Source organism: Rattus rattus, chromosome 5 (assembly GCF_011064425.1).
Source record: "Rattus rattus isolate New Zealand chromosome 5, Rrattus_CSIRO_v1, whole genome shotgun sequence".
NCBI classification, from domain to species: Eukaryota; Metazoa; Chordata; class Mammalia; order Rodentia; family Muridae; genus Rattus; species Rattus rattus.
In genome coordinates, this window is record NC_046158.1 from 60,044,834 (window position 1) to 60,064,702 (window position 19,869).

At 34.8% G+C, this 19,869-nt stretch overlaps 1 protein-coding gene across 1 annotated transcript in view; it reads left to right on the forward strand.

Annotated features, from left to right (window-relative positions):
• Fsip2 (fibrous sheath interacting protein 2) overlaps nucleotides 1–13,307 on the forward strand; it is a 71,957-nt gene extending 58,650 nt beyond the window's left edge. Inside the window, 6 exon segments of the mRNA XM_032901974.1 lie at nucleotides 3,600–4,094; nucleotides 5,373–5,464; nucleotides 7,245–7,291; nucleotides 9,943–9,986; nucleotides 11,832–11,901; nucleotides 13,111–13,307. Of these exon segments, the coding sequence (XP_032757865.1) occupies nucleotides 3,600–4,094; nucleotides 5,373–5,464; nucleotides 7,245–7,291; nucleotides 9,943–9,986; nucleotides 11,832–11,901; nucleotides 13,111–13,247 (885 nt within the window). The 3' untranslated portion in view covers nucleotides 13,248–13,307.
• The last annotated feature ends 6,562 nt before the right edge of the window (nucleotides 13,308–19,869 follow it).

Here is a 19,869-nt window from a genome sequence, read left to right on the forward strand (position 1 = left end):
ACGTGTAAAAGCCCTGCTGTGTTTTTTGTAGAAGATATGGTTTCCTTGTAATCATCTGCCCCCTGTGACTTTTACAGTCTTCCCCTCTTCTCCGTAGATCCCTGAGCCTTGAGGGTAGGAGTTTGCTAAAGACATAGCTTTTAGGGCTGAGTGCTACAAGGTCTCTCACTTTCTGAATATTTTTCACTTGAGAATCTCTGTGTTAATTACCAAGATTATTTTCTGATGAGGGTTATGTGAGTCACTAATCTAGGGGTATAGTAATATGTCATGAGAAACAATTTTGCTGAATTAATACTAACTGGTTTCTCCTTAAGCTAATGATATATCTATTCTTAGGCCACTTGGGCAGTGTCAGGTATGGCTTCTATCTCACTTGATTGGGGTTTACATCCAATCAAAAGGTAGTTAGGCAGTGTGCTATATTTTGTGCCACTGCTGCAACAGTATATCTTTAAGCCAGGTCACTGTTTTCAGGTTTTGTAGATAGATGATATTGAAAGCTACTCTTCCTCCTGTAGCTTGCAAAATGCTGTCCTGGATCACGAAAGTTAGTCAATGGACATGCAGCTTCTTTTTTAGGCACCAGCTCTATTTCTGTATATTTGAGAACATACGTTTGCGGTGTCTAGAGCAGTAATAATTTACTGTCAGCTTACGAGAAGTAACCAATACCCTTATCAATATCTTCTGATGTTTTGAGCATTCTCTAGGACCCTTTAGATCAACAGTTCAATAAAGTGTAACCCATTCCTGCATGGGGATTCTATTCAAACTCTTCACATTGAATGTGTGGATTTTTGAGAGTTCTGTGTTTTTATTAAAGATATAATCTCTACCATGTCGCTGACCCAAGTATAAAACTGTATTCTCTGAAACATAAACACTTCAATTTTCCAATATGATTCTGAAAAATCTTAGAACTAAGTCTTAAGGCTTAATAATTAACTAGTTATTAAAATTTTAGTTAGTTATTTAATTTATAAGTTAATTAGTTAAAACTTCATTAATCAACAAGTTAATTAGTGATTGATTGGTTGATTGATTGATTGTTAACTTAAAAACAGGGCCACTGTTCAGCCCTGGTCAACCTGAAACACACTATGCAGGCTGGAGCTATTTAGCAATTTCTTCAAAAATACAACATTCCCTTTTAGACAGAGATATGATTCAAGAATTAAATAAAATTTAAAGTCTCAGGAAGTTCCTGAAAATCATAAGCGTCACAAGATTCTCCTCAGCACAATTTTAGCAGTAACAACAACTACTAAAATGTGGAAAGCTGCTAGGATGTTGCACAGGGAGCTCAGAGGACACAACTGGGGCGAGTCATCATCCATGCTGGGTTAGAAGTTTTACTAATCAAGCTGGCTTTGGGTACTGTCGCCTTCTACATCCTTACCAAATCTCACTAATCTCCCACCCACATTCCTGTAGGTAGACCCAAATAAAATCACTGCTTTCAGTGAAACTAGTAAGCGAGAGTTGGATATAATTATGTTTGGTTTTTGTTTGTATTATATGTTGCAGTCTATCCCTGTGCTATCTCTGAGATGAACAAATATTTGTTCATGTAGCCCCAGAAAAATTTAACCCAGGCTCCCTCCAGCTCCCTTTGGCTACCATATCTCTGCCTCTATGTGGTAAAATTGCAAGTGTGTGCTTTATGTTTTCTAACTGAAATACTAAAATTTTTGTACACTTATACTCCTGTAATCTTACTTATTTTTATTTTTTAAGAACATATGATAGTCCCTTGAAGCTTAAAATTTCTTCTCCTTTCTGAGTTCTCATTGCTACATTAGCATATATTGTATGTAGTATTCATTTATATATAATTCCCTGACAGTAAACATTTGTGCGAATATCCTATAAAATTATATTTACTAAAATAAAATTTAATTATCTATTAAACCATCCAGAACAATTTCTTTTCATGGTTACCAACTTTATGTAGGTCACATATGAACCATTGAAAAAAGGTGATTTTAAACACGGACAAATACCACTTTCTTTTCCGAGGGAAGAAAATTCCATTTGATACTACTACTACTACTACTACTACTACTACTACTACTACTACTACTACTACTACTACTCTTACTACTACTCCTACTACTACCACCACTACTACTGCTACTACTACTACTACTACTAACAACAACAACAATAATAAACAAAGAGAGTGCAGAGCACAGAAATCTCATATGCCACATTGAGTATGATCAGGTCTTTTTCAACAGAGACAAACAATCCTGTAGGGTAGGTGAAGTACTTTAGGCTCTTGCTTTGCATCATGGTTTAATATTCTGCTTAGAGATGCTATACTTTTCAACTAATCAGACATACTTAAACCACGTTCAGTAACAAATCTCCAACATATTTCATATATTAGGATTTTCTAAGCTTATTAACTTTTTACATGTAATCAAGTTGCTTTATTTAAAGAGTCGCTTCTAAATAGTTTATTTCTACAGAAGATACTTTTAAGACATTATCAACTTGAAAATAGAGCTTGGAAAGTTGCAAAGAAAGGTTGAGTCACACAATAATTATAACTAATTAATAATAAAATAATACAACATTTGTTGATAATTAAAAATAATTGCTGTTATAAAGCCAAAGGCTACAGAAATAAAGTGGTTTGGTTACTGGATTATAGTTACCATTATCCATAATAATAAGAACTGTAAATGAGAAAATTTGAGTGGAGTATGAGAATGAAATGAAGATTACATAAGTTTTTGCAAAAAACAAAGAATGGTATTATAGAGTAAAAGGGGTAGGATAACCATCACAATTCCAATGTGTTATGGCTTTTATAAATAGAATTAGGTATAATTTTAAAATCTTGACATTTCTTCTTTTTTTTTTTATTAACTTGAGTATTTCTTATTTACATTTCGAGTGTTATTCCCTTTCCCGGTTTCCGGGCGAACATCCCCCTAATCCCTTCCCCTCCCCTTCTATATGGGTGTTACCCTCCCCATCCTCTCCCCATTGCCGCCCTCCCCCCAACAGGCTAGTTCACGGGGGGTTCAGTCTTAGCAGGACCCAGGGCTTCCCCTTACACTGGTGATCTTACTAGGATATTCATTGCTATCTGTGAGGTCAGAGTCCAGGGTCAGTCCATGTATAGTCTTTAGGTAGTGGCTTAGTCCCTGGAAGCTCTGGTTGCTTGGCATTGTTGTTCATAGGGGGTCAAAAAGAATATATTTTTATAGAGTTCCCTATTGACTTCATAAAAATGCAAGTAGTTCTATAACAAGTAGTTTAACAGAAATGACAAAAAAATCAAAAAGTGAGTTCATTTGAAAATTGCATCTAAAGTTCAAGCCATTCTGTAAGACTGAATATTTGGAATAAATTATGATACATTTATATCGTGTCAATGTTAAAATGATGGCACGTACAAGCAAATATTACATATGATCTTTATCTATATCATTCTTTCAAAATAGTTAAAATATACTAGTAATGGCATTTGAAGATATATTTTAGATTAAAGTTAAGAACCATAAATAAGTTATGATACAAAGTAAAATCAGAAAAGTGACTAATGTATTTATTTTTAATATTTATTGTGCTTTCCATCCTAGGCTGTTGGCAGAAATTCGTTTCAAAATGTAAGAAGGCCTGATATCACCAGAGTAGAGCTTTTGAAAGATATTAATAACAAAAAAGATCTGATCATTCGGCTAGTAGCTCATGATATTGGTCAAAAAGATTCAGATATTAGCTTAAGAGAGGACACGGTTTCTGATGATGAGGAGGTTGTCCTAGGAGAAGTTGTTGGAGACCAGTGCTTAAGAAACGTAGCTGGAGATCATGTTGAACAAGTTGTGAAACCTCCAGAAAGCCAAGTTGTTTCTCCTAAGACAGCAACAAGCTCAAGCAGTCTGAAGAAGTTCTTAGCACTGAGCAAATGTTGCCAGCCCTTAACTGGCGAAAATATTGAAAGTATTGAAGCCACTGGAAATCAGATAACGGAACCTAACAAGACATATGTTAAAAGAGCTGTTGCTGAACTTGATATGCCTTATTCTAAACACTTGGCAGAAGCACCATCTTCAACGGACAAATTACAATATAAGGTGGGTGACATGCCTAACTCCCCCCACAGCTGGGAAGGTAGACAACCTCATGAATTTTGTTACTAGGATGCCTCTTGATTACGCCACATAGTATCCTGAAGTAGAATCATTGCCTCCATAAGACATACTGTGGATATACAGTTTAGGTTAGGTAATTAATAGAACATGAAGCTCAATCAAGTATTTAATAGAAAGAAACCTAGAACTAGCTGAAACAAAATGGAAAATAAAAACTGCTCAAGAAAAATTCAACTTTATTGATTTATTAATTAAACAATATATCAGATTTTGTATTTGGGCTGTAAATATTTGTTGGACGTCCATAAAGAGCTTCATGTCAATAGGAAGAGTCCAGATGGGCTGGCGAAGTCATAAAGTAGTTATGAATCATCTGGGGAAAGTCAAATTGCTACATAACATTTGCTAAGACCTGGTCCCAATCCGCACCGCCAGAAACAAATAAATGACAACAAAAAGAAAACCATTACCTAGGTTTCAATTCAGATTTTCATTTAATAGATGCATTAGCCTTCAAAATCTTACAAGGTAAATGCTTTTCTTGCATAGTTTTCAAGACCTTACCTAAATGTAACAGAGTATTGACAGCATTGTCAACATCCATTAAACTTCTTAATCATGATGGGGTACGTTCCATGTTACAACATCCAAGCTTCCAAATGATGATAAGAAACTCAATGATGCCTTTATTTCACCTTGTCTAAAAGTGCATACTAATCATAGTTTTGGAAATCATATGATGTGGGATTCCGTAGTGAGACAATTGCCTTAATTAAACATCCTAACGGAGCTTTTGTACTTTTGTGTTTGGGCTAACAGAAAAGCTGCAGGAAACCACAGGCATAAGCACATGTAATTTAGGTCAAATCACAAGCACAGGGTTTCCCAACAAATAGAACAGGGTACGTGTTAAAATGTCTGCTCAAACGAGGTTATGAGATGCCTAGAACTCCATCATTGCTCTTTTATTTAATACAACCAACTGCAATTAAAATATTTTAAAATGTAAAAGTTGAATTTTACATTCTTTAACATCCGTGCTACATTTATGCTTAAACAGTGTTCAAAACCAAGTATCATAACTTAGAATGCCTTTACAAAACCATTTCAAAAACTTTCACTACTATTAATTTTTAAAGAATATTATAAGTACTCTATAAAACTGTTTTTTAAATATTTATTGGAATGCAAAAATGCCAATGAGGGTGAAAGTATATATTGAGTTCTGTTGTTTGTAATAACTGATTTATAATATTGCAGAAAGAAGAAATCCTTTCTACCGAACCAACACATTACTTCATACACAGAATTATGAGCACATCATCATACAACCAAGAAGACCTCATTTCTGGGTACATAAAATTTAATGCTGTGCAAATATAGAAACATGAAATGAAAGTAGGGTTTAGGGCAAGAATGGGGCTGCCAGTAAATCTGTACTTGACCAAGTATCCAGCATCAGAACCTTCTCATTTCTGATTTTCCAGCCCTTGACTTCACTCTAACTCTTAAGTTTCCTCTTGCCAGTGATTCTGTCTATCTAGTTACCTAGTCTCTCTGCATATTCATTTCAACACTTGTGGTCCAGTGTATAAATGTCTTTGATCAGATATTTGCTGGTGTAATAGGGTGTTGTTGTTTATAGTTGTTATTAAAACCTGAAGGATATTGATAGGTCAGTAACAGAAAGTATACTGGCAGCACAGAAAGATCCCTGCTCACTTTTGTTAAGTAATCTGAAGGTTATAGTATATAGCTCTGACTTACAAGAAGAATATGAACTAGAGATGGTAAAAGGCTTAGTTGGAACACTCAGATTAATTTTAACAATACAAACTAGCTATATTAATATAAAACACACAAAAGTAAAAATAAAAACTATTAGAATAAGAAATATACTGTGTTCTGACAAAAATGGTCAATTCAAAATCAGAATAAAAAATCAATACAAAGAATAGGAAATAGTTACAAATTGCACAGCAGACACATACACATATATGCACATATATATCAATTTATATATATATTATATATTTGCATATATATATGGTGTCAATATCCAAAGCACTCCTCATACCTAAAATATAAAAGTAAAAAGAAAGCAAAATACTTGAATAGAGCAATCCTCTAAAGTGATAAAGTGATGTAATAAAAGCAGATGAAAGGTACTCCACATTACTACTCACTAAGGGAAGCACATGAAAGATGCTCTACATCACTAATCACTTAGGTAGCACAAATTGAAATCACGGAGGATGCTATTCTGAACGGATGAGAATAGGTGAAGAGAAAGGTAGAGATAAGAGAGCAAGGAAAGGGAAAGAAAGAAAACCAAAACCTTTATGCACTGATGGTAAAATTAGAAAATTGCAAAATCATTGTCAAAAACAGTATGGAGCTTTCCTAAATAAGTTAACACAGAATTGCCAGGTGAACCAGCAATTCTGAGTCTATTCCGCAAAGAATTGACAGCAGGCACTGCAGTAGGTCTTTGTGAACCTATATCAATTACAGCACGATTCACAATAGACCAATGAGGAAGGCAAATGACAATTCATCAGTGAACAAATTCATGAGCAGAAGCTGTATTAGGAATTCCTCAGAATATTATCTACTATTACAGAAAATCCTCACATGCTATGCTATTTGTGAACACGAATGACATTGATCTAACTAGCATAAATCATAAATCACAAAATGACGAATATGATTAAGACTCTACTAATCTGTACTATTCAAAATTTTAAGGACACAAAGTAAAATAGTGATTTCCTGGGGTTGGTAAAAACAAACAAACAAACAACAACAACAACAAAAGCAAAACTGAGTGTTAGTGTTGAAGCTCAAACCATGGTCAGGAGGTAGAAAATAGCAATGTTTGCACAGCCACAGAAATGTTCTTAATGCCAGGAAACAGTACATTGCAACATTCTAAGGTGTTAAGTTTTATGTCTATTTAATCATAGATTTAAAAGTGGAGCGATCGATTTATAAATCATTCTCCTTCCATTTTGAATTCTAGCAACATAGTATCTGTGATTTGCTTCCATATGAAGAATGGCAGATTGTTGTTAACCAGTAGCTTCTTCATTTGTTAAATATACATATTAAAATCTGTTCTTTCTATTTTAGCGAAGCAGAAGAATTTTTACCAGATCCAAAGGCTAATGCATTAGAAGGTTGGATTTCTTTTTAACTTTTAAAAACTGATGAACAAGAAACTTTGTTGACTATTTTGATTTCTTAATTGTTTCCTAGTAGTACGATCTTAGTTATCAACCTTGAAAGTGATACTGGCTTAATTTTCCATTAGTTATGGCTACTTTTAGGAGGTGATCGTTATCAGTTCAACTATGTGTTAAAACAAGCTTACTACTTTGTCTTATATGAACTTATATGGTATGAAGTATGTAAATTTATTCTGACTGTAAGGAGAGAAGCATGTATTATTCTGCTAACTTATATCTAGACTATGACTGGATTTAATTTTCTTATTTAAAACTTATGCTTCTTTTCTATCAGAGCTTACCATGACTAAGATGCAAAAGACCATTTAAAGACCAACTAGATTTGGTCACATTAAAATCAGGATAGCATGAACTACTTTGTGTTTTTAATATCTTTTATGGACTGCTAACCATATCATTAGGATGTTTTAGTTCAATATTTGTTCAGAACTCAGAAGATGAATCTGATTAAATAATGACAATATAGACAAGAGGTAAAGGGATCATTTTTACTACTGCAACTTCAAGCCATTCAAGTTTTCCCGGCTATTGCTCTGCCTATTCAAGAAACACCTTCTCTCAAGTTTTCACTGCTTTTAGTGATGATCCTGGCTGAACATCATTATCATACAAATTATGTATGTTCATCTGCAGTGAGATTCTGAGTTATGGATCAGAGATTATAAGATCCAGCAAGGAACTGCTTAGCTCTGTTCTTTGTTTTCATTCTGTAGTGTAAAACATTTTTTAAGAGTCCAAATGAGGCTCATTCCCTGTGGTTAAATTTTGTGTTGTGTTTTGTTTTGTCTTACTTTGATATTTGGATTACGTGTATTTATTATATTCTTCAGTGATATTGTCCCTGACCAAGTCATCATCTCATTAATTCATCTGAAGATTCACCAGTTTTCTTTTTTATTTTGGTATAATTCCATGTGTTAACAATATTGACCAAGTTTGTTCTTAAGGAATTTACATGTTAACTTGAGGTAGAGAGTCCAATGATAAGAACATAGGATAAATCCAGAGGTTGAAAGTCCTTCCCTTTGTACTACCAACATAATTACTGAACATTACAATGGTTACAAGACTCTCCATCATTAGTTCATACTAGCCCAATTGCATTTTTTACCTCTTCCTCCATTTCTCTTGTAGCTTCCTCTACTAAAGCAAACTCTATTTCCTAATTCTTTTGCTGTCCTTCAATGCAACAGCGCCTTTCTCTTGCCAAGTTCTGGGGTATTCGTTTCCCTTTAGTCTGCCTTATTCTTTCCACTCCTTTGATTTTTCCTATTTAACTTTCCCAGAAGAAGTCTTCTGATCACAACCTCCAAAAAGAAACATTGCCTGGCATTATCTAGACATAAACTGATGTTTATAATTACAACTTTCATATGAAACCAAATTATTTCCTATCATCTCAAAGCAAAAGTCATTACAGTTCTATAGAATGTAAAATAGAATCAATCCTTTAGGAATATAATTGATCAATCATAAAACTATTAATTTTTTAGATATCTCAATCATCCTTATTTATTTGAAATTTTGTCTTTTACTCTTTTTGCTAGAATCTATATTACTCCCAAAGGATCATTTATATTTATATGTGATGGCTTTTGATGACTTCATATGTATAGAGTATATAGTATTTGATTGTGCTATATTTCCAGATTTCCTGTCATCTTATAATCAAATTAATAGTATCATTTTTATTTTACTCATGAGAAAAGTAAGTCAAAAAAGTTGTATTTATTTTTTTCACCAAGTTACAAGCAACAAAGCTAAGGCTCAACAGAGCTTCTTTGCCTGCAGATCACTTGCCTCACTGACAATGGGTCTCCAGGAAACTTTGCTTGCAAAGTTATTTCTTTTTTTAAAAAGTATTTTTATTGGATATTTTTTATTTACATTTCAAATGTTATCCCCTTTCTTCACACAACCACCCACCCCTTCCCTCCTCCCCGCCCTGACATCCCCCTACAACAGGGGAGTCCAGCCTTGGCAGGATCAAGGGATTTTCCTCCCTCTGGTGTCCAACAAAGCCATCCTCTGCTACATATGCAGCTGCAGCCATAGGTCTGTCCATGTGTACTCTCTGGATGTTGGTTTAGTCCCTGGGAGCTCTGGTTGGTTGGTATTGTGGTTCTTGTAGGGTTGTAAGCCCCTTCAGCTTCTTCAATCCTTTCTCTGACTCCTCCAATGGGGACCCTGTTCTCAGTTCAGTGGTTGACTGCTAGCATTGGCCTCTGTATTTGTCATGCTCTGGCAAAGCCTCTTAGGAAACAGCTATATCATGCACCTGTCAGCATGCACTTCTTAGCATCAGCAATAGTGACTGGGTTTGGTGGCTGTATGTATATGGGCTGGATCCCCAGGTGGGGCAGGCTCTGAATGGCCATTCCTTCAGTCTCTGCTCCAAACTTGTATATCCACTAAAAATATTAATTCTATATGCCTACTTTATATGATTTAAGGTGAAAACATTGCATTTGTATCAACAAATACATGTATGTGTATATTCATGTGTGTATGTGTGTGTGTGTGTGTGTGTGTGTGTGTATTATTTATTTATTTTTGTAAGAATTTTTTTCTGCCTTTTACAGAAAGTTGTCAGGAACCACAGGAAGGAAACACAAACGGTGTTGAGGTAAATATTTTTTCAACATCCTCTAATTTCTGTACTCTGGGGTCCAGCGATGATGCAGTAGATGTACACAAGGCCCACAGGGTAATTTCAAAGATGAGTGAGAGGGCGATGAATGCCTGGCTCCAACATGCTTCTGTGTTCTTGACAAACTAACTTCATGTGCAGATAACTCCTGCATGGTATGGGCTGAGGAATTTTCCTCTTCCTCAATCCTTTTAATTTAATGCACCGAGCTGAATCTTCTCTTTGTTTGGTTCTTTTTTCACAGCATCTTCTTAGTTTATTTAATTCAGCTTTGTAATTTTTCCACATCCATTAATAGGGAATAACAAATTTGCCAGAGACTCAGCAGTTTTCCAGTATTATAAAATGCACCATTTCAGACCCAATTCATAAACTACTCTATAACACTTAAGAAATTTTTGCGAATTTTTCAAAGAAACGCTTTGCTTCTGTACTCAAACTAATCCTTATTTATGGACATAAGCATCTATTTAACAATCTCCAATTTCATTTAATTCATACCTTGCAGAAATTAAAATCGTATGTCAATGGAGTAGGGGCCATGAAATCATAGTTTGAGAGTCATTATCATTCTTTGGATGATACTGAACTCCTAGCTGTTCGTCACCCTTCCACTCTTGTACTTTTTCCTTATTTATTGGCTTATTCGTACCCAAACTATGGTTAAAATTGCTACTCAGTGCATTTCTAAATAAAGTAGCATAAGCTCCCTTCATATACACGTATCCATTAGTCAATTACACATGAAAACTGTTGACAATACTCAGGACCTGAAAAATGAAGAGTAGATGTTTAGTCTTGGAAATCAATGAAAAAAAAATAGAATAAAGTTTGTTTAGAAGGCCTTGACACTTAAACTCATGAGCAGGAGGGAATGGGCTGTTTTCTGCTGCCCTCCTTGCTTTGGGAAAGGTTGGTCATGATAATAAGATGGCATCTCAATTTCTAAATGAAATTTATTCTTTCTTATCAGAGAAAGTACAGCTTCCAAGCTGGTCTAAAGTATGGTGTGGACCTGTTGGTTTCGTTTTCTTTCTGTGTTTTGTTTGTTGTCCTAGAAAAATGGAGGTGGATGCAATCTTAGGAAAGCTAACCTATAAGGAGACCAGAGCCCTAGGATATTTTAACCAGATGATTAAAATGTGGAGGTTCTGTTAAAAGTCAAAAGTTGAGGGAAATTTGTATACACACTTAAGAAAAGCAGTACTTAGAAGTCTGTGTGAAGTTTCTCTTGAGTACTTGAAATTACATTGAGAAAACATTTTAAGAACTTAAATTTAGCAGTGGCTACATCTTGCCTTTTAAGGACAATTAACTGCTTTTTTATTCAAAGAAATGACACAAGTATCCAGAATAAATCCAGAATCTGGCATGTTCCTTGTAAAGCCAAAACAAGTGATTTTATCACTTCAGAACCTGTAAATTGCCAAATTCTCCACAGAGAAACCTGAAAGTTGTGAAGTGAAGCATTTCAGCTTCTCTCTTATCATATTATCATTTCTCACAAACATGTTTGCAATTTATTGCAATTAATGCAAAGGAGGTGGTCAATAAGCAGCTAATAGTCCCCAAGAGTCAAGAGAATCAGCCTTTGGTTGTCATGAGATTTATAGCCAAGATCAAAATTCATCACAAGGACAAATGCTAAAACCTATAACTGGCAAAATTCACTTTTCTGGGTCTTAGAGTGGGCTTATTTGATACAGAAAATGACAGATTTCACTTATATGAAATTGTGCAATGTTGATACATCTTTAGATATTTTTTGATATATGTAATCTTTCCTGTCCAAAGACTAAGTATGTCAATGTGTTTTAGCAGTTTGTCACCATCTATGAAGGATCAAAAAATATGGCCAGCAGTGCACGTCTTTCAAAGGAACACGTTTCAGGTATGAAATGCTCTAAACTTTTAACCATCAATGAAATAAAGCATAGTTGTGAATTAGAAAATTTTACCATTGATCTTTCCAACATCTTTTTCTTGTTTATTATTAATATGGGATTAAAATAATATCCATACCATTTTATAAAAATCTACAGGTTACATTAATTGTCTTTAACTTTGAACAACAAGGGACAATAGATGGTGTGACTAGGATTTGTTAGGCCATAGCTCTTCTCCCATTATGAAAGAATAAAGCAGAAATATTGAAGAGAAAAACTATAATGACTTCTCTAAAGTTATATAGCTGTGGCACTACAAAAAGCCCTGTGATTTCTTTTCTTAGGGGAAAGGTGGCTACAGTAATTTAGCAGTAACACTATTCCCATGAATGTATTGCTTCCAGAGCAAGGGGGATGACATAATAAAGATGTAGTAAGTCGCCCAGGAGAGCTACCATGATGCATTGACCACTGAAACATGCTAGATTCTTAGCAGCCTTCTCAGAGCTTACTTTTTCAAATGAGAAATTAAATATGCATTGTGAAAGATTCCCAACTTTTGAAAGTTATATATAGTGCAGTTAGTAAAATATTACAAGTTATCAATCATAAGTTGATATATTTTCTTACAGACTCAGATTATTAATAGCTGACACAGAAAACTAAATCTGAGCACTGACATTTTCCTTTTCTATGCAGTGTATCTTACGAGACAAAGAAATAAACCTATAAACTTTCAGAAGGAAATTTACACAATATAAGAGAGAAATGATAGCACTTTAGTATATTTCTGCCTTTACTTGAGAACTATAAACTTGAACCCATGTACTGAGCATTGAGATGGAGCTCCCTGTTCTGCTTATTAGCTATTTTCAAATAGTTCTCAGGAGGGATAAGAGATGGACTTCGCACACCTTTCTAGAGATGCCTCAGGGTACTACACCCTGAGAGACAGAAACCTTTGCACTGTGTTGCCTGTTTATACTCATCTTACCTGTATGATCCTAGGCCACGGTCTTCAGCCTCACCAAAGTTGATCAGGCAATGAAGACTTTGCTGTGCACAGTTCTTTTGGGAGACCACAGTAAATCAAACGAAAACATGCCAGCTTTGCTTTTTCTTTCACAGATTAATTTACAAATGCCAACTCTGAGTTCTGAATTGTTGCTGCAGTGTAACTGGGTAACTGGTTTTACTAATATCTTTTCCCACAGAAATGCCTAAGAGCAGTATTTCCAAGCAAGGTTCTAAAGTGCTGGCAAAGGTATCGTCCACTCTGTCAAAGGTGTTCTCCCGATCGAGCAGCAGTGTTCCTAAATCCTCCTCACCACCTCACCAGGATAAGTGCTGAAGCTTCTCCACTTGATAAAATTGTGATTCTCTATAAAATAAAATGATATTTAAAGTAGAACACGCCATTCAATTATTATAGTATATGGGTTACTCCTGTTTAATTTTGAGAAGATGTGGCATTATAATGTTCAGTATGTAGATGGCAAAATTAATGTGAGTGGGGGTTGGGGATTTAGCTCAGTGGTAGAGCGCTTGCCTAGGAAGCACAAGGCCCTGGGTTCGGTCCCCAGCTCCGAAAAAAAAGAACCAAAAAAAAAAATTAATGTGAGTGATTACAACACAGTTATGCAAAAGACTGTTCACTGTCTAGGACACATTCAGAGAGTTCATGTGTCAACAATTTATACAGTTCCATCACCTGTGAAGTGTTATTTGCAAACTTCTATCTTTATCACTGGAAAGGTAGAAAAGAAACTAAGAAAATGACCTTGCTTTGTTTCTGTTGTGATAAACACTATAATCAAAAACAACTTGGGATGGAAAATATTTATTATAGCTTATAAACTCTCAGGTAATACTCCATCATAAAAGGACATATTGACCGAACCAGGAGACAGAGACTACAACAGATCCTTGAAGGAATGTGTCTCACTGACTTACTCCTTGTGGCTTGCTTAACCTATTTTCTTATCCAGACAAAGATCACATGCCTACTAGTAATACTGTCCACAGTGATTCACTGGGTCCATCTATACCAAATATTAATCAACACTTCCCTACAGATTATCTTACTGAGACATTTTCTCAGCTAGCTTTCCCTCTTCCCAGTTACCTCTAGGTTTATGTTAAGTTAGCATAAACTTACTGACACTGGAAGTAAAAGTATTTAGATTTTAAAAAATACTGATGCTAAATTCATTTATAATACGTAACAGAAAGAATTTGGAGGAAGAAAATATGAGGAAACTGTATGCAAGAATTGTGTGAGTTTTGGAATCAATTAAAGGCAAACTGCTTGTCATTTCTTTGAGGGATTTTCTTGGTGAGATTATTTGAGCTGGAAGAGTCAGTCTAAAATGTGGGTAGCCCAGATAAAAGGCAACAGGGAGCTTTGGGTTTGCCTGCTTGCTATTGCTTACTCTTGCTGGAAGCTCATCTGTTTCATCCCTGTTACTGCTGCATTTGTTCTTTGATATTAGGGCTCACCTCCAGTCTTCCAATGAGGAATGAAGTCAAGGACTTCATTCTGGAATATTCTGATAATTTTTGGAGGATCTTTTCACCAATATTTATCAAAGATGTGGATTGGTGTTTTAAGGTATCTTTACTGAACATGGTAATAAAATGTGAAGTAACCAATAATAAGAAGTAATCCACAAATCCATAGAAACCAAACAAAATTCTTTTCAACCATGACTGAAAGAGGAAATAAAATGTACTTTAATGATGGTTTGAGAAAATTAAGAAGAAAATATGATAAATCAGACCTGCTTAAATTCAAAGCACACTAAGGGGGAATTTGACACAGATAAACGTCACCATTAAGAATATAGAAAAATCTGAGAAAAGCATCACTTTATCTCCCAATGACTAGGATAAATAAGTTCAAATTTATCCCAAAATTATTTTAAAGAAGGAAATATAGATAACAGATCAGAAATAATTCATATAGGTAACAAAAGTCAGCAAATAAAAAGTTTCATGGAAAAAAAATAACCTCCTACCTACCAGAAGAAGTAAGAGTGTTAGAACATATGTCTCAGAGGCAAAAAAAATGATTATGAGCTATTGTGAACAATGCAGCATCTACTGAGATGATCATGTCATTTTTCTATCACTTTATTTATACATCAGCTTTTTTATATGGAAGCATCCCTGTATCTCTGGCATGAAGCATACTTGATCATGGTGGATGATGTTTTTGATATATTCCTGAATTCAATTTGTGAGTATTTTATTGACTATTTTTCATCAATGTTCATAACAGAAGCTGGTCTGCAATTCTTTCTTTGTTGAGTTTTTATATTACTGTTGCTTCAGTGAGTGAGTTTGGCAATATTCCATCTGTTTCCCTTTTGTGGAATAGTTTAAGGAGTATTGTTATTAGCTCTTTTTTGAAAGTCTTGTAGAACTCTGCACTAAATCCATCTAGTTCTGGGAGATATTTAATGACTGCCTTTATTTCCTTAGGAGTGATAGGGTTGTTAAAATAGTTAACCTCATCCTGATTAATTTGGCAAGTTGTATCTGTCTAGAAAATCATTCATTTTATTAAGATTTTCTAATTTTGTAGAGTACTGGCTTTTGAAATAAGACCTAATGATTCTTTAAATACCTCGGTGTCCTTATGCTTTCCATTTAATTCCTGCTTTGTTTATTTTGACACTGTATCTCTGCCTTTGGTTAGTTGGGCTCAAGATGTGTCTATCTTGTTGATTTTCTCAAAGAACCAGCCCTTGATTTTGATTCTTTGTATTGGTTTCTTTATTTCTAACTGATTGAGTTCACCCCTGATTTTGATTATTTCCTATCTTGTGTACTCACTTCCTCTTCCTCTTCCTCTTCCTCTTCTTATTCTTCTTCTCCTCCTCCTCTTTTGGCTTTCAAGTGTGGTTTTAAATTGCTGGTAGGAAAACTTTATGGAGACACTAAATACAGTGAGCTTTACTCTTAACACTTTCATTGTGCCCCATAAGTTTATGTTATGTTTTGCCTTCATTTTCACTGAATTCTAGAAAGTCTTTAATTTCTTTTTTTCCTGAGCCAGAGATCATTGAGTAAAGATCTGTTCAGTTTCCATGAGTGTGTATGATTTCTGCTATTTCTGTTTTGTTGTTGTTGTTGTTGTTGTTGTTGTTGAAGTCCAGCTTTAATCCATGACGGTCTAATAGGACACAGGACATTATTTTAATCTTCTCATATCTGTTTAGGCTTGCTTTGTGACCAACTATGTGGTTGATTTTGGAGAAGGATGAATGAAGTGCTGATGAGAAGGAATATTCCTTTGTGCTTGGGTGAAATATTCTGTAGATGTTTGTTAGGTCCATTTGATTCATCATGTCTGTTACTTTCATTATTTCTCTGTTTAGATTTGTACAAGATGTTCTGTAAATTGATGAGAGTAGGGTATTGAAGTCTTCCACTATTAATATGTGGGGTCTAATGTACGACTTAAGCATTAGCAATTTTTCTTGCAAAACTGGATCCCTTTGTGTTTGGGGCACAGATGTTCAGAATTGAGATATCATTTTAGTAGTTTTTTTTCTTTGATGAATGTAAGTGTCCTTTTCTGTATCTTTTGATTAATTTTGGTTGGAAGTTTATTTTATTAGGTATTAGAATAGCTATTCCAGTATGCTTCTTGGGTCCTCCTGCTTGGAAAACTTTTTCCAGACCTTTTCTCTGATATATATCTATATATATATATATATATATATATATATATGTATGTATATATATATGTGTGTATGTAGATAGATAGAGAATAGAGATAGAGATAGAGATATATATTCTTTATTGCTGAGGTGAGTTTCTTGTATGTAGTAGAATGATAGAAAGATAATGTTTTTGCATCCATTCTGTTAGCCTGTGTCTTTTTATAGGGGAATTGAGCCCATTGGTATCGAAAGATATTAATGACCAGTGATTGTTAATTCCTGTTATTCTGACGTTGGTGGGGTTAGAGAGAAAGGGGTAGAGAGGGGGGAAGGGAGAGGGAGAGGGACATAGGAAGAGAGAGAAAGACACCCTGTTTTTGCTGGTATAGAATTAATTTGCTGTAGTTTTTGGATATATTTATACTCTTCGGGTTGGAGTTTTCCTTTGAGTATTTTCTGTAGAGCTGGATTTGTGGATAGATATTGTTTAAATCTGGATTTGTCCTTCAATCTGCTTTCTCCATGTATGGTGATTAAGAGTTTTGCTGAGTATACTAGTCTAGGTTACTACCTGTGCATTTTAGAGGTTGCAAGATATCTTTTCAGGTCCTTCTAGCTGTTATAGTCTCTGTTGAGAAGTCAGGTATAATTCTGATGGGTTTAACTTTGTACGTTACTTGGCCTTTCCCCCTTACTTCTTTTAATATTCTTTTTTTGTTCTGTAGATTTTGTCTTTTGGCTATTATGTGGCAGGAGGATTTTCTCTTCTGGTTCAGTTTAATTAGTGTTCTATAAGCTTCTTGTATATTTATAGGCATCTCTTTAAGTTAATTAAGTTTTCTTCTATGATTTTGTTGAAAATATTTTCTGGGCCTTGTTGTCCTTGTAGCTGGTACTCTTCGCCTTCTATTCCTATTATTCTTAGGTTAGGTCTTTTCACAGTATTAAGATTTCCTGGATGTTATGTGTTTAAAATTTTTTAGATTTAACATTTTCTTTAACTAATGTATCGATTTCTTCTCTTGTACCTTTAAGCCTAAGATTGTGTCTTCCATCCTTTGTATTCTGTTGGTGATTCTTGCATCTGTTGTCCCTGTCCTCTTCCCTAGGCTTTCCATCTCCAGGATACCCTCAGTTTGTGTTTGCTAAATTGTTTCTATTTTGATTTTTAGATCTTGAACAGTTTTATTGATTTTCTTTATCTGTTTGTATTTCTTTAAGACGATTTATTTCTTTCCTCTTTAAAGACCTCTACATGTTTGATTGTACTTTCCTGTATTTCTTTAAGGGAGTTAAGCATTTCCTCTTTAAAGTACTCTATTGTCTTTATAAGATTGAATTTAATATCATTTTCCTGTGTTTTGGTTGTGTTATGATATCCAGGGCTTGCTGTAGAAGGGTAGCTGTGCTCTGAAGGTGTTATGTTGCTCTGGTTTTTGTTGATTGTATTCTTTCAAGGGTTTTTAACCATCTGCATGGCCTTGATCCCTGGATGTTCCTGTCATAGTAATTATTGGGGGGACTTAACTTGATGTTCCTAGTGTGGCAGACCTCTGATGAGTATCCTTGTCCTGTATTAATCAGGATCAGCAGACATGAAAAAGGTAGAGGCTGAGAGGTAGTAGAAGAATGGGGTGCAGGGGAGATAGCAGACTGCTCAAGGCAGATTGGGGTGTCTCAGAGGACACAGTGGGATGGGAAGAAGGGTAAGAAAAGGGAATCTAACCTGTGTTTTGGAATCCACAAATCACGGATCAAGAAGTTTCTTAATCTTTAGAATCAAAGTCAATTTTTAAGATTTTGACAAAATCTTTTTAATTAATTTATGGATTCAGTTTACATCCCAATATCAGACCCTCTCCTCCCAGCACCCTGTCTCATTCCATTCCCCCTCCACTTCTTCTTCTAGAAAGGGAACTTCCCTCTTGGTATCACACCCACCCTTAGTACTCCACCCTTAGTCCCTCACCCCTGAGCATATTAGTCACTGCAATACTAGGCACATCCTCTCTCACTGAGACCAGACAAGGTGGCCCACTTATATTTCCTGGAAAAATAAAGATTAGAAAAAGATTCTCATTTTTTCACTAAAACGTATTAAATAGTCTCTAAATAGTTCATCAAATAATTTCAGATTGGATTTTATACCTGTAAGCATTACACTTTTAGGTTATATTTCAAATAACCTGGGAGTCCATGTTTATTTTTAAATAAATTATACTAAATAATACATGTGTGGTCTTGATGTTTCTTTTAGTGTTATAGACAACATGATTAACTTCTGTATATTAAGACAATTAAATTTTCATTAAAATTCACTGAAAGTGTGATCATTATTTAAATAAAATTATATTTTTACATAAAACAAAAGAATGTTTCCAATAATTTATTTAATCTCAACTTCAACTGTTTTGCAAATATAAGCCATGATTCAAAGCCCTCTTCTAATGATTTTCTATTGAACAAGTAAAATAATTTTAAAAACCTTAATAAATTGGAATCCAGTTTTTTGGGAAATTTGTAATTTTTTTCACTATTCTTTCTCCTCCCAATAATCGATAGTAAAAAGTCCAACTGTAAGCATCCTTTGCCGATACAGTGTCTCTCAGCCTGTATTTCTGTGTGGAAAATGTGCCTGATAGAGCCAGGGTTCAATTTGGACAGTTTACACTAACGTACGTGTGTCACATCCCCAATAGGAACAGAAGAGAATGAAACTTTGTCTCTTTAGGAGAAATCTCATCTGGAACTAAATATTATTTCCACTACTGTTGATATTACCTTTCTTCTACTTGTCGATACACACAGACATACAAACACATATGTTAAAGAAAGTTCCACAATATGGTTTTGACTTCTTTGTCAAAGATCAAGAGTCCATGGGTATCTGGCTTTATTTCATGGTCTTCAATTCTATTCCATTGATCGACCTGTCTGAAAAAGAAAGCATCTTCAACAAATCATGCTGGTGTAACTGGTGGTCTGAATGTAGAAAAATGCAAATTGTTCCATATTTATCTCCTTTTACAAAGCTCAAGTCCAAGTGTATCAACCTCCACCTAAAACCAGGTACACTGAATCTAACAGAAGAGAACATAGGAAAGGGCCTTAAATATACTGAAATGGGGGAAGACTATCTGAACAGAACACCAATGACTCAGGCTCTAAGATCAATAATTGACAAATGGGACCTCATGAAACAGAAAAGCTTCTGTAAGGAAAATACACTGTCTATAGGAAAAATGGCAACCTACAGATTAGGAAAAGATCTTCAATAATTCTATATCCAATAGAGACCTACTA